Below are 13,368 nucleotides of genomic sequence, written 5' to 3' on the forward strand. Positions count from 1 at the left end.
CATAGAACTGCTTTTGTTCTGTTGTATGAAGGGCTACAAGACCAATACAGTAAAGCCTTTTTAAACAAATAACTTTTAAAAGAATATACTTAAATAGAATAATTTTTCTTTGGACCAAGAGTATTAATGCTAGAGCATTTAAACTACTAAAAAAGCAATATATCTCTTGTAAGAGGAGGTAGAAGAAAGAGATACAATGGCAAAGTTTTGTACTATAAAAGAGGTTTTGGCTTACCCCCTCTCTCTCCCCAAGGCAACTGCTTGAATGAGAAGATAAAGTCCTTGGTTTCTCAGTGTCGGAAATGGGAAAGTTTGTATTTGAACTTCTCTATGTTCTCAAGTGTTGCTAGGGGTGAAGGAACTTTTAATGTTCCATTTCTACCTTTCACATTATTTGTCATGAATGTTGCTGTATTTTCTAAAATCTAGATTAATACCAGGGTAGTGCTTTTGTAAAGATAAAATGACATGCTTTTTAAAAAGTAAAGGAAAACTTCTTCACAGAGACTTTTTGTACATATCCGAATCCCTCAACATCTCTATATACAGAGTTTATTCTTTCTTTTTAATTCCAGCTCTTTGGAAACTTGTCAGTACATGATTAATAAGTGTCATGGGGTGACTAGATTTTGAAAACCTCCTATACAGTAGTAAGCTGCAAATTCTGTCGTCTAAGTGATTTCATGTGTGGAATGGACTTCTCTGCTAACTTTATCCTTGACATGACAGAAATATTGTATTTCTTGTATGTTTTACAAGTGGAATTAATTTTAAAATCCCACCCAAATAAAACTATCTCAACATTAATTCAATTCAGTAATTTATTAACAGTAATATAGGTTTTTTTCTATAGACAGAGGTCATGAAATAAAATCACCTTACTGCACAAGAAGGAGATAAAAAGAGAATATATACAAAATGGAAGGATTTGAATGTATAAGCTGTACTAACTTGTTAACAGGTAACCTATCAGATATGGCTGTTAGATTGCATAGTCCATCTGTCCACAATCTGTTATAAGCTTTTAAAACAATGAAAAGCCTACTTAAGTAGAATCTTATGACTCAAATAATTCTTCCCTAGAAGCATTATGAGTCAGTACTGCTTATCTTTAAATGGTGAGGCAATGATGATATGTATTGTGTTTAGTACTTGAGGCAGTAACAGTTCCTGTCTCAGTGTGTGAGTGAGGGCCCCTTAGTCCTGAACTGACACCAAGTCTCTTCAAACACACACATTGTTTTTTTGTTTGTTTCTTTGTTTTTTGTTTGTTTGTTTGTTTTGAGAGGTTTTTGTCATAGGGCGCTTGCGCTCACCAGACAGAGAGAGACAAAGAGACAGAAAGCGAGAAATCACCCCCCCCAGGGGGGATGGCCACAAAGCAGTCCCTTCTTCTCCATTCTCCTCTCTGGATCTTGGGCACACACACACAGGCTCCCGGCATGAGTTTTAAGCCACCGGGTCTGGGACACGAACCGTGGTCGACTACGTGGGAGTCCAGCGACATAGCCATTATGCTAACTGCTGGTTCCCAAACACACACATTGTTTTAAGCAGAAACTATCATGTTTGTTGTGTAGAGCATTGAATCCAGTGGGTTTTCAAGGGTTCTCTGGCTAGACCTCAAGCTTCATGATATAGTTCTATGTTATACAGATGCTAAAAAGTTCCAAATGAAGGTTTCTAGGATTTAATCTAATCAGTTAGCAGCCTTTACTCGGAAGACAAACTTCCAAGAGAGGAAGATTTACTTCTGATAGCAATGATTTTATGCACAATAACCTGAAATATAACAGAGACTTTCAAGCTCTTGCTAGGAGTGTAATATTTATATGCAACTGTGATAAATTGAATACCAAAAACAGCTCTTTTGTACAGGGGAATATTTAGTTGTAAATCTCTAGTCCTCATCATTATATCTGGCCCTTTAAAATGTTTCAAATTTATAAGAGAGTTCAAATGCATTACTGTGTTTTAAATTTTTTTACCATTTTTCACAAGTGTCTTTTTATATTTAATTAAAACTAAAGGGACAGTAAAAAAAATCTCATTATAGTCTGTAAGTCAAGAAAATAACTGATTTTCACGGTGCATCTCAAAATTGAATGTAAAAATTATGTAGTCACATGTAAAATATATTGGCCTTGCCCCATATTAAAATTTGGATTTTAATTTGGGTGATTTTTTTTTGCCTTTTTTTTAAAAAATTGCTTGATTCTTAGGAGAATAAGAGTTGGTGATCTCCCTGGTGATTTCATCCCTGTAGCTGGCATCAGTGGTGGGGTGCAGGATGCCCCTCCAGAAGCTATTCAGAATTTGCTGACATCAGCCTTCATTCATGAGCACTTGCTTTGTTTAGTGATGGCACTAATATGAGGAGACACGTGAAGTAGTTTGGTTTATAGAAGAGGGCAGAGGAGGCATGGTGCTGTGAAAACATTCCCACACACACTAACGGCTCATTCACACAGAAAACAAGCAAAGGCCTTCAGTCCCTCCACAAAGCTTAACGAGAACAAACCGACTCAAGAACGCAGAAGCAGCAGTGTTCATACTCACCACTGGTTTATGTACGTAAACTTCCCACTTACATTTACTGATAATATACATTGCTAGTCCCAGTAATGGATTGCTACAGGAAGTCTTTAAACTGGTTCTCTGTGGGTTTTGTGAATGAAACGCTTATGATGTGTTGGGTTGTATATCCCTCAGTAAGAATCACTTTTCAAGTACACCGTAACAAAGTGATTTGTAACCCCCGAACTGCTTTGGTCACAATAGGAAGGTTGTTGACAATACGCCATACTGTGATTTCTGGTCCTTACTTTTTTTGGATCCATTTAGGGAAGTTCAGAATTTTAGAATGAAAATATACAAAGTTATAGTCAGCTCTGGCTGGTTATTTTCAAAAAACAGATGGCTTCAAAGGAGATGATCAAATCCATTCTTTAAAAGTCATTTTTAAAATCAAGCATGTGATTTCATTATGAATATATATATATATATACACACACACACACATACATATACATGCACACACACTCACACGTTTCTGTATATATACCTTAACCCCTCATTTTTCAGATTTCAGCAGGGAATGGGATATTTTATACTGGTAGATTTTCCAAATAACTTTAGTTAGTCCATTTATGTACCAGACGCTAATCCTTTTAGTTTTTACATTTTGAACATTTTGAATGGAAGTCTATCCAAATAGTATTTTGCACTTGTTATCCATCTTAAAAAGATTATTCAGAGTATAATTTACACATGACTCAGAGTAGACATTATAAATGTTTTTTCATACTATATTTTAATTTGGTAATGACCTATGAAATGACCGTTAGGATTATTAATGGCAACATTTTAAGGTGTTGCTCGACTGTGGTAATCATTTCACTATATATATATATATATATCACTAAATATATATTATGTAGAGATATATTTCTTCTTAGTGTTTAATTGCTTAATTCTTACTGTCATCAGTATGTACGGTGATTTGGAGAGGTGTATATGTAGTTGGAAAACCATATTTTCAATTGTATGTGAAATTTGAACAATTGACATAGTTTCCTAATCAGTAAAATGGGGAGAATGATACCAACTCCCTGGAACTGTCAGGAATGTTAAATGGAAAAAGGTCCCTTAATGCCTTCACAAAAGAGCCTGTTCCCAGTAGGTGTGCACTGATATTAACCCTTCATGTTCCCTTTCTCCTTCATAAAGAGTTCCGTAATTATATGTAGTATGTTCCATCAGTGCTAAAAGCTTGCGTTTGTGTTCACACATTTGTATTCTAAGACAGTATTAATAATTTTTTTGCTAAAGCCTTTTCTCCCAACTCTTTTTTAAAATTCAATATCTTTTAATTTGGAAGTCAGGGAAAATGGATTGCTAAAGCCTTTTCTCCCAACTCCTTTTTAAAATTCAATATATCCTAATTTGGAAGTCAGGGAAAATGGATATTTATGCTTGTGAGAAATACATCTAAATTATTGGGTGGGCAGGAAAGTCATAATACATTTTTACATAGAAAAATATGCCATGACTTTCCTGACAACCTAATAGGAATTAGTGGGCAATAGATGGACATGTTGAAGAAGAACCTATGAAGTTTTCACTTTAGCAGAGAGAGTCCTATATACCTAGATATTTTAAATGTTTATTTGGATCCTCAGACATATTTCATATTGTGACTAGATAAGTGAAGCCTCACTGATGAGCATACACTCTACATCCACACAAAAGAGACCACTCCATAGCTAGCCTGGTCTTATTCAGGGCCGAATAAGGATTTAACAAGTGGCAGTATAATTAACAATTTATGGTGATTACTAAATTGCACTGCTAAGCCAATGAGAATATCTCCACTCGGCCTCCCACAGTGGTGCAACATGCTGCAGGACACCGTGCACGAAGGGGGTGGTACTGCCCCGCTCCACCCTTCCCTCCTTCTCCCTCAGTACACACTAGATTCTACGAAATGCTACAGCCCACACTCAGTCTGTGTTTGTAATGCATTCTCTTCTGTTCCCTCGCATATGGCAGTCTGAAACAATTACATAATGAGACATATTATCAGGGCATAACTGTCAAAAATGAAGAGACTAAGCTATGAATAAATATTACCCACTTATTAGCTATGCTGCTCCTATGTTCTCTAATCTGTGTCCCTGATATTCAGATTTTACAATCATACCCCTGATTATCTGTATAATAAAATAATACAACGCTAACAATGTTCAAGAAAAGACTTACAAAGTCAAAGGCAATTTCCACTCTAGAGTTTCTCACCCCTTTTCTACTATAGTCCTCTTTGCCAGGCCAATGAAATCTATTCTTCTCAAACTAATGTTTCCAAATTTGTAAAATATAATATATAGGCTTTAAAATGGAACTAAGTATATTGAAATGCAGTTAAGACTTAGATTTAGTAATGCATTGTCTTCCTTATTAACACAATTACTATAAACACCTTAGAGAGTCAATAATAAATAAGATCTCAAAATAATGAGTATAAACCTTTTCAAATGTCATATAAATATAAAAATGTTTAAATTCAAATAAAATGAAATTTGAAGTATTATTTTATAAAGACCAAGAAAGATATTATGGGCTTATGGATAATTAAGATTGATTACTATTTTTTTCAAAAAGAAATATTGCAACAACTATTATGGGACATAGAACTATCTGTGAAATCCATGAGTGACAAAGTCACAGGCATTGGCTAACTACAACTACATTTTCTTTCCTAACTATACTTGAAAGAAATGCTTAATTTCAATAATAGGTTAATGAAAATAAAGTTGTATTTTTACCTGTTCAGATGTACAGACCCTATGTTAAATCCTGCTTTAATATGACGCAATTTTGATGATATTCACTAAGTTTCATTCCTCTGAACTATCTTTTATAGACTTTATATTTAAAATATAAAAATACCTAATTTGAAAAAACTAAAATTATCCTGCCTATTAGCCCCATGGAGATATGGAAAGACATCTTAATTCTTTCAGAAACCTAGTATCTTCTCTTTCAAAAGCATATCTCGTAACATTATGTCGAACAGAAGCAATACGTTCCTCATAACATCCCAAGACCAGGGTGTCAAGATCGCTTCATGTTTGACCAAAAGATGATTGTTAAAGGTATAGCTGACTCTTTATTCTGGATCTCTAGGTCTGAATCCAACTTCTGCTTTCCCATGTCTGATTATACACACTCAAGAAAGCCAACCAGTTGGAATGTAATTGCAAGGCCCAATATTGAATGTTACATTGTTCTAGTTTCTTTTGTAATCAAATTATTCGAAAACTTCCATGTTTCATGATAAATCACAACTAGATTGTGGCAAACCTCACAGAACACCAATGTAGTGAGACCGTGTGGTTGAGAATAGTCATTCTGCACATAGATACATACACAAAGGGGGTTTTAAAGCTTAGGAAATGATATTGAAGGATGAGTTTATTTTTGCATAAAAAAATGAAATTGAGCATAGTTTTTTCATAATACAGTTTTCATGTAGTTTGGAAGCTCCCTTGTACTGTAGAGTCAGTGTTCAGATATTGTTCTTCAGACTACTATGATGCCAGTGAGCATTAGAAACAGCAGTGCTGCAGTGAAAACCTCAGTGATCTGAAAGAATTAATGATTCTCTTAAGCAGTGATTGGTAAATTTTGATCTAAAGTCCAGATAGTAACCATGATAGGCTTTGATGGTCTTCATTGCACCACTCTACTCTGCCATACCAGGGCAAAAGCAGATGTAGACAAAACCTCAGTGAGTGAATGTCACTGTGTTCCAATAAAAATTAACTTATGGACAATGAAATTAGAATGCCATATAGTTTTTATATGTCACAATTTATTTTTCTCCACAACCCATCCCATTTTTAACTATATAAAAAAAAAACATTCTTTTTTTAGATAGATGTTTTGCTATAGGGCACGTGCACTAGAGAGACAGACAGAAAGCAAGAAATCACTTGCCCATGGGGAATGCCCATGCCTCAATCCCTTTGCCTACATTCTCTTCTCAGTATATTTGAGCACACACACACACACACACACACACACACACACACACACCTGGCATGAGTTTAAAGTTGCCCGTCTGGAACTTGAACCATAGTCAACTATGTGGGAGTCCAGTGATATAATCATTATGCCATCTGCTGATTCCTACACTTTTTTAAAAAAATATTTTATATATTCAATAACTATATTTCATTTAGCTTGTAAAGTGAATTTACCCAATATACACCTTACACCAGTCCAATTGAGGATGCCATTTATGTTATCTTCAACAGACAGTAATCCATTTTTGTGACCCATAAATGTCTTGCCTCTCCATTTTTCTCCATCTTTCTCCTTCCTCACATTCTCCCCCTTCACCTCAAAACTCTCTTAATCCATAAGTCATTCAAAAATGGGCAGTGGGCCTGCTTTGGTGTGTGGACTGCTGTGGGCTCTTCCTACTCTTAAACATGAAGTCAGAACCCTGGTAGGAAATCCATGCAGTAGGCTAATCTGACTGGTTCAACATCCCAAGGAGAGCTCCACTTACAATAACTTTTAGCTAAAATGTCAGGTGAAGAAGTCTTTGACGTTTTTAGAAGATACCATTTATAGAAATGGAATTCAAAGTTATGGATTAGAAACTGTCTTAGAAACAAATCAGAACCCTGATCATAAAGACAGCATTTAGGAGACTTTTCTTTTTCCATTGACATTGAATTAGAAGAAATATGGTATTTATTTACCTTTGCCAGAGTTAGTAAGCATTTCACTAATCTCATAACTTGGGGGAGTATGCAAGAACGTGAAATTTTGAAAACTTAGCTGTTCTAAATCCATGAAATAACTTCATGACCGATTATTAATAGTAGAATCGATTTTCAGGGAGTTTTTTTGCAAGGATAAAAACAAAGACAAAGGAAAGAAAAAATTACAAGTAGGGTGGTAGACAGTAGCAATATGGTGTGGGTGCAGACAAATCCTTGTGATTCATGGGAAAGTTAGAGCTCACAGATTAACCATCATAAAAAAAAGTTTCCCTTTTTTTTTTTTTTTTTTATAAAATAGATCCAATCCACCAGCTTCAGATCATTAGAGAAATTAGCATAAATGTTGCCTATTTAGGAATCTGGCAATTCAAAATCTGCAACACTAAATGTGAACTCCAGCCCTGTGGTGGTGGTCGTGATGGTGGTGGTTGTTTTATAAATATCACCAGGCACACATCTGGGGCTTCCGTGCTTGCCACAGCGTCAGTTTCTGGTTGACATATATCTAAGAAATGCGTATATTAACACCCAGGCTAGAGAGCCAAGCACATTTTAGTGCCGGCTACAGCTGAAAGAATATGTTTCCATTCCTTGTCCATCTGTTCTTAGCAACATAAATTTAAACTAGAAACACAGGATAAGTTTCATGAGAAATAAGTCTAAATAGGGGTTTGAACAACAAGGTAGATTCTTGAAGTTATTATGACTTGTTAGCATTCGATTTTGTAGCTAAAAGATTGTTTTTACTTGGAGTGATCCCATGCTGCAGCCTGAGCTCAAAGTTTTTTTTAAAAAATCATTTTTAATAGTCACTTTAAAAATACGGTGACTCGGTCACATTTCTCTTTTAAGTGCTATCTTAAATTTGTCAAAGAGCTTGGGCCCAACCAACTTTGAGATTTCAAAGCCCTATTTGCCCCAGTTGAACTGCACTGAAAATGAATCATTAACATCTCTTGAACTCCATGCTAAAATGGATTCTTTAATGAGGACTGAGCTTTTTCTGTGCAAAATGGATCCCATACAAAACACACTCGCTTGGTTTTCTGTGCATCCAAACCAGCTATTTCCTGGTTCTCTTCTATAACATTCATCCCTCCCACTATGTGCACCTTCTTCCACATTTCCTGCTACTAAAACGATACAGAATTATTAATTTCCATTTGAAGATACACTGAATTACCTAAGGCTGCTAATATAGAAAAAGGTCACATTCGTGCACCTTGACTTCTACGACCACATCAAGGGTCTTGGCACTTGGAGTTACATAGGAGAGCTAGTGGGCTTTTGCAGTGGCTTGAATATGACTCTCTGGGATTCTACTGAAGTGAATTCAAATTCAGCTTTTTGGCTGAGTGAAGTCTCCCGTTGGAAAGGGACCTTGAAGCTCACACAATCCAACCTCCCTCTCTACAAGACATGTGTTTGTATATTTTTTTAAAGTCTCTCCTTTTCATATGTTTGTTTCATGAAACGCAGCACAGTATATGTGTTAAAGGGGTTGGGCTCACATTTTGGCACTGTCACTTCCTAGGTCTATAAATACAAATACAAGAGTTAACTCCTAACTTCTCATTTTCAGCTTCTTTACCTGTAAATGGGAAGAGTCATATTTGTCAAATTGGTTTTGAGGAGGAGCAAATGAGATAACGTATAGAAAGTGATTAGTTCAGAGACAGGCACTTAGTGAACACTCAACAAGTGATGCCTATTTCCTTCGGGCACCTCGAATGCCCTCTGTTAAGGGAAGAAAAACAAAAAAAAGATTGCATTGTGCCCATTACCTGATTTACTCCCATATATTTTGGTAGAATATTCCTTCACATTGGGAAAAGAGTTCAAGAAACTACTATTGTTTCTGAACTGCAACACAGAGTTACTGTGTTTGTGGACAAGTAACGCAATGCAGGGACTCAGTCTTCTAACCGAGAAACTGAGAACTTGAGCTCTGCAATCTCTAAGGTCTCTTATTTGAGTCATTTAACAAAATTTTGTTTGACAGCATATCCTCAGACTTTATTTATAGTGTTGAAATGTGTATTTGCTGCCAAATGTCTGATGTGGTTGTATAAATGTTCCATATATACATGTGGAATAACATTAAATTTGTTGATGTCAAGAACTACTGGTGTGTTTTTTGGCATTATTTGGCTCAGAATCTATTCTTCCCACTTTGTTTTAGAATAAGCTGACAGCAAATCGTTTTCCACAGAATCTCAAGGTTTATTTCAACTGAGAGTTATGGAAGTAGACCATCTTTTCATTACTTTTGGTTCCTCAGAGAAGTTTTCTTTGTAAAGTGGATTTCTTTTTTTGAATGTCTATAGTATCTAATGACATTAAATTGTAAATGTAAATATATGTACTTTAACTTACAAGGCATCTGTTCTCTTTCAGATCTGAGTGACCAGCTGCTAGAGGTTGTTGGCTTGGAAGGAGCCATGGAGATGGGACAAATATACACAGGACTGAAAAGTGCAGGCCGGCGGCTGGCCCAGTGCTCCTCCGTGGTCATCAGGTAGCTCTTCGCACTTCTCAGAGGACTGTGACATGGTGTGACCACAGACTAATTTAAAGTCTGGAAAAATTTGATAGGGCATCCACAGTCCAAATCAGTGATGATTAATACTGATATATTTCAAAGTAATAGAAATGGACAGATTTTACACAGTATTTGTTAGCTACTACTTACTAGGTTTGTTGGAATGTGATTCTTTCCTTTTGACTACCACAGATACACAGATAAACCAGTTCTAACAAACAAATTTCACCCTCCCTAAACCAATTCACACTCATTTTAATTTACTGAAATATTAAAGTATTTGCTGTGCACATTTCCCATGGGAAGTATGGTCAAAGCACCATTCACTTAAATACTTTTGAGATTAAAGTGCAACATCGTTGCTGTAAAATTAAATTATGATTTGTCATGCAGCAAGATTTGTTTTTTATTTGTTTATTTCTACTATGAGTGAGATTAAAAAAAAAAGAGAGAAAGAAAGAAGACAGCATCACCAGCAGGTCTTGATGCTACCATCCACCCCTAGAGAGAGAGAGAAGGAAGACAGCATCCCCAGCAGGTCTTGATGCTACCATCCACCCCTGTCCTTCAGCCAGCCCTGGATCACAGGCATGCACATTCTCAGTGTACACACAGGAATCTCCAGACTTGAACTGGGAACCTTCCCATGTGGGATTGCTTATCAGACTTGCTGCTCTTCCATCTGGCCCCATTAAGATTCCGTATGTGGATTGGGCCATGCCCACAGTACAGTAGTTAAGTACTTGCCTAAAGATCTGGATACCATGTGGCCAACCACAGTTCAAATTCTACCCCAACCTCTTGAAAAACATGCCAGGTGCATATGCATGTATGCTCTAAATCTTGCTGGCGTGGTGAATGGAGGAAAAAGGAATGCAATGTGACCACTCCTCATCAGAGAATGCATTCTCTCTCTCTCTTTCTCTCTCTTTCTCTTTCACTTTCGCTTTCTCTCTTCCCTCCCCCCACTTTCTCTCTGGCAAGCACATACACTCTGTGGCAATTTTTTTTTTTTTGGAGAAGTTTCTGCTATAGGGTGCATGCACTCGCCAGGGAGACAGAGACAGAGAGATAGAAGTGAGAAATCACCCCCTAGGGGATGGCTATGCTGCAATCCCTTCTCCTGCATGCTCCTCTCGGGATCTTGGGCACAGAAGCACACGTACCAAGCGTGAGTTTAAGCCACCAGGGGGACTCGAACTGTGGTCAACTACATGGGAGTTCAGTGACATAGCCATTACACTTACTGCTGATCCCTGTGGCAACTTTTTTAAAAAAATGATTTTATATGTGTATTAAATTTGAGCCTTCTCAAGAAATTTTGTCCAAACTTAACCTGTAGGAAAAATAAAGTCTATTTTCATTATGTTTTATTTATTTATTTTTTTGTTTTCGTTTTTGTCATAGGATGTGTACACTTGCCAGAGAGAGACAGAGACAGACATAGGGAAAGTGAGACAAACAGGAGGATGGTTATACTGCAGTCCCTTCTCTGCCATTCTCCTCTCTGGATTTTGGACACACACGCACATGCACCTGACGTGATTTTCAAGTCTCCAGATCTGGACTCAAACCACAGTTTACAGTGGTCCAGTGCCCTAACCGCCATGCCATCTTTGGCCTCAAGAAGGTCTATTTTGACCCTAGAGTGAAAATAGAGATTGAGGGACCAGAGGGTGGCATGGTGGTTAAGGTGCTGGACACTCCCACATGGCTGACCACGGTTTGAGTCCTGGACCTGGTGGTTTGCTTTCTCCCTTTCTCTCTCTCTCTCTCTCTCTCTCTCTCTCTCTCTCTCCCTCTCTGATAAAATGAAAATAAAATGAATGAATAAATAAAATTAAAACAATTCTAAAAAACACTAGATACTGAAGCTTATACATAATTTTTGTCATTTCTATAAAAACATTCATACTAGAAAATCTGAGGCATCACATCGCATACTTTTTCTCCATGATCGCAATGTGAGGGTAGGAGAACAAGAAGGCTCTTTCGGCTGTAGAAATACCAATTGGGTCAGTAAGTATAAACCCCGATGTTTTTCTTTAGCACTTCAGAATTTTTGTTTGTAGCATCGTAGTCACCAGGAAGCCCTTAATCTTATGACCAGTGTCCCTCGAAGGGTACTCCTTAGTTGTGGGGAATAGAAGCCCCTTTCAAAAGAGATCAATTTAGAGCCCAGCAATTGCCATCGTTGCCTTTCCTGATCTCACCTTACATCTTACATATGTCCTATTGTATAAGGTGTTTCCATGTCATACTTAAAATGAAATCATTTCCCCCAGGACTAGCAAGTCTCTGCCCATGCAGATTGATGGGGAACCGTGGATGCAGACTCCTTGCACGGTGAGTAAAGAGTGAGTGAGATGCTGAACCATTTCGCCTCTGCTTTCCAGGTATCATCTACGCTTAGCACTATGTTATTACAATACCTAATCTTTATTCTTGATTTCTTTAGGACCTATCAGCAAATACATCCTCCTTCTTATTTATCAGTGCCATACTGTTCTGGTTTTAGGCCTGATGTGCCCTTCACATCATTTAGCTTTTGAATGTTTGCACTAGACTGTAACTTTCAAATTCAGGACATCGATTGCAACCTTTGTTACTAAACAAAATATTGATGGAGCATCGATTAAACTTATTTGTGTTTATTTCAGAATACTTCATGAGAGAATTATTCATGGGACCTTTAGACATAGTCTTAAATTTTTCACTCATCTAGTCTTCTGCCTCTAGTCAGGGATTTGAGGGCTACCTTCTCCATAGAACAACAATAACAAAAAAAAAAGAAAAACTCCTTCTATTTTGTGCCATTGTTTTTTTCTCCATAATGAGATATTATTTAAGTCTGCTGTTTTGCATTCCCAAAATATCCATTTTCATTTGTATAGTGAGTAAATATTGTATCACACTTCAAAACCATGGTAGATGTTGGCAATAGAAATGTGAACAAGATGAAATATAATTGCCTTCAATGGACTTACTTTTTTTTAAGAAAGATTTTTGCTATGGGCACATGTGCTCACCAGAGAGACAGAGACAGCAAGTGAGAAATCACTCCCAAAGGGGCATGACCACACTGCAATCCCTTCTCCTTTATTCCCCTCTCAGGATTTTGAGCGCACATCCACATGTGTCTGGTATGAATTTTAAGCCTCCAGGTCTGAGACACAAACTGTTAGCAACTACATTAGAGTCCAGTGACATAACCATTATAGCATCTGCTGGCCCCATCAAGGGACTTACATTTTGATAACAGTAGACTAAATAAGCAAGCAAATATACAAGTATACCCAGATTACAAGAGTTATGAAAAACGTAAGGTGATAGAATAGAGAGGATCTGGATAGAGGATAGAGGACATTAGTATCGATAAGTGGATCTTAGAGACCTCCTGAAAGTACCCAGCCGATAGCTCAGTGTGTCAAAGCACTAAAGAGGATGGTGGAATTAAAGCATGTAGCATTAGAGGGAGAATGGTAAGAGGTAAAGTAGAGAAAGTGGACAGGGGACAGATCATGTAGGGAA

The 13,368-nt window shown here is 37.0% G+C and overlaps 1 protein-coding gene across 1 annotated transcript in view; it reads left to right on the top strand.

The window, feature by feature from the left end:
* DGKB (diacylglycerol kinase beta) overlaps nucleotides 1–13,368 on the top strand; it is an 881,803-nt gene that overhangs the window by 837,845 nt on the left and 30,590 nt on the right. The window contains exons 24-25 of the mRNA XM_006168687.3: nucleotides 9,693–9,813; nucleotides 12,123–12,183. Coding sequence (XP_006168749.1) covers nucleotides 9,693–9,813; nucleotides 12,123–12,183 — 182 coding nt within the window. The remainder of the gene's footprint in view (nucleotides 1–9,692; nucleotides 9,814–12,122; nucleotides 12,184–13,368) is intronic.

This window comes from Tupaia chinensis, unplaced genomic scaffold (assembly GCF_000334495.1).
Source record: "Tupaia chinensis unplaced genomic scaffold, TupChi_1.0 Scaffold145916_1, whole genome shotgun sequence".
Lineage (NCBI taxonomy): Eukaryota > Metazoa > Chordata > Mammalia > Scandentia > Tupaiidae > Tupaia > Tupaia belangeri.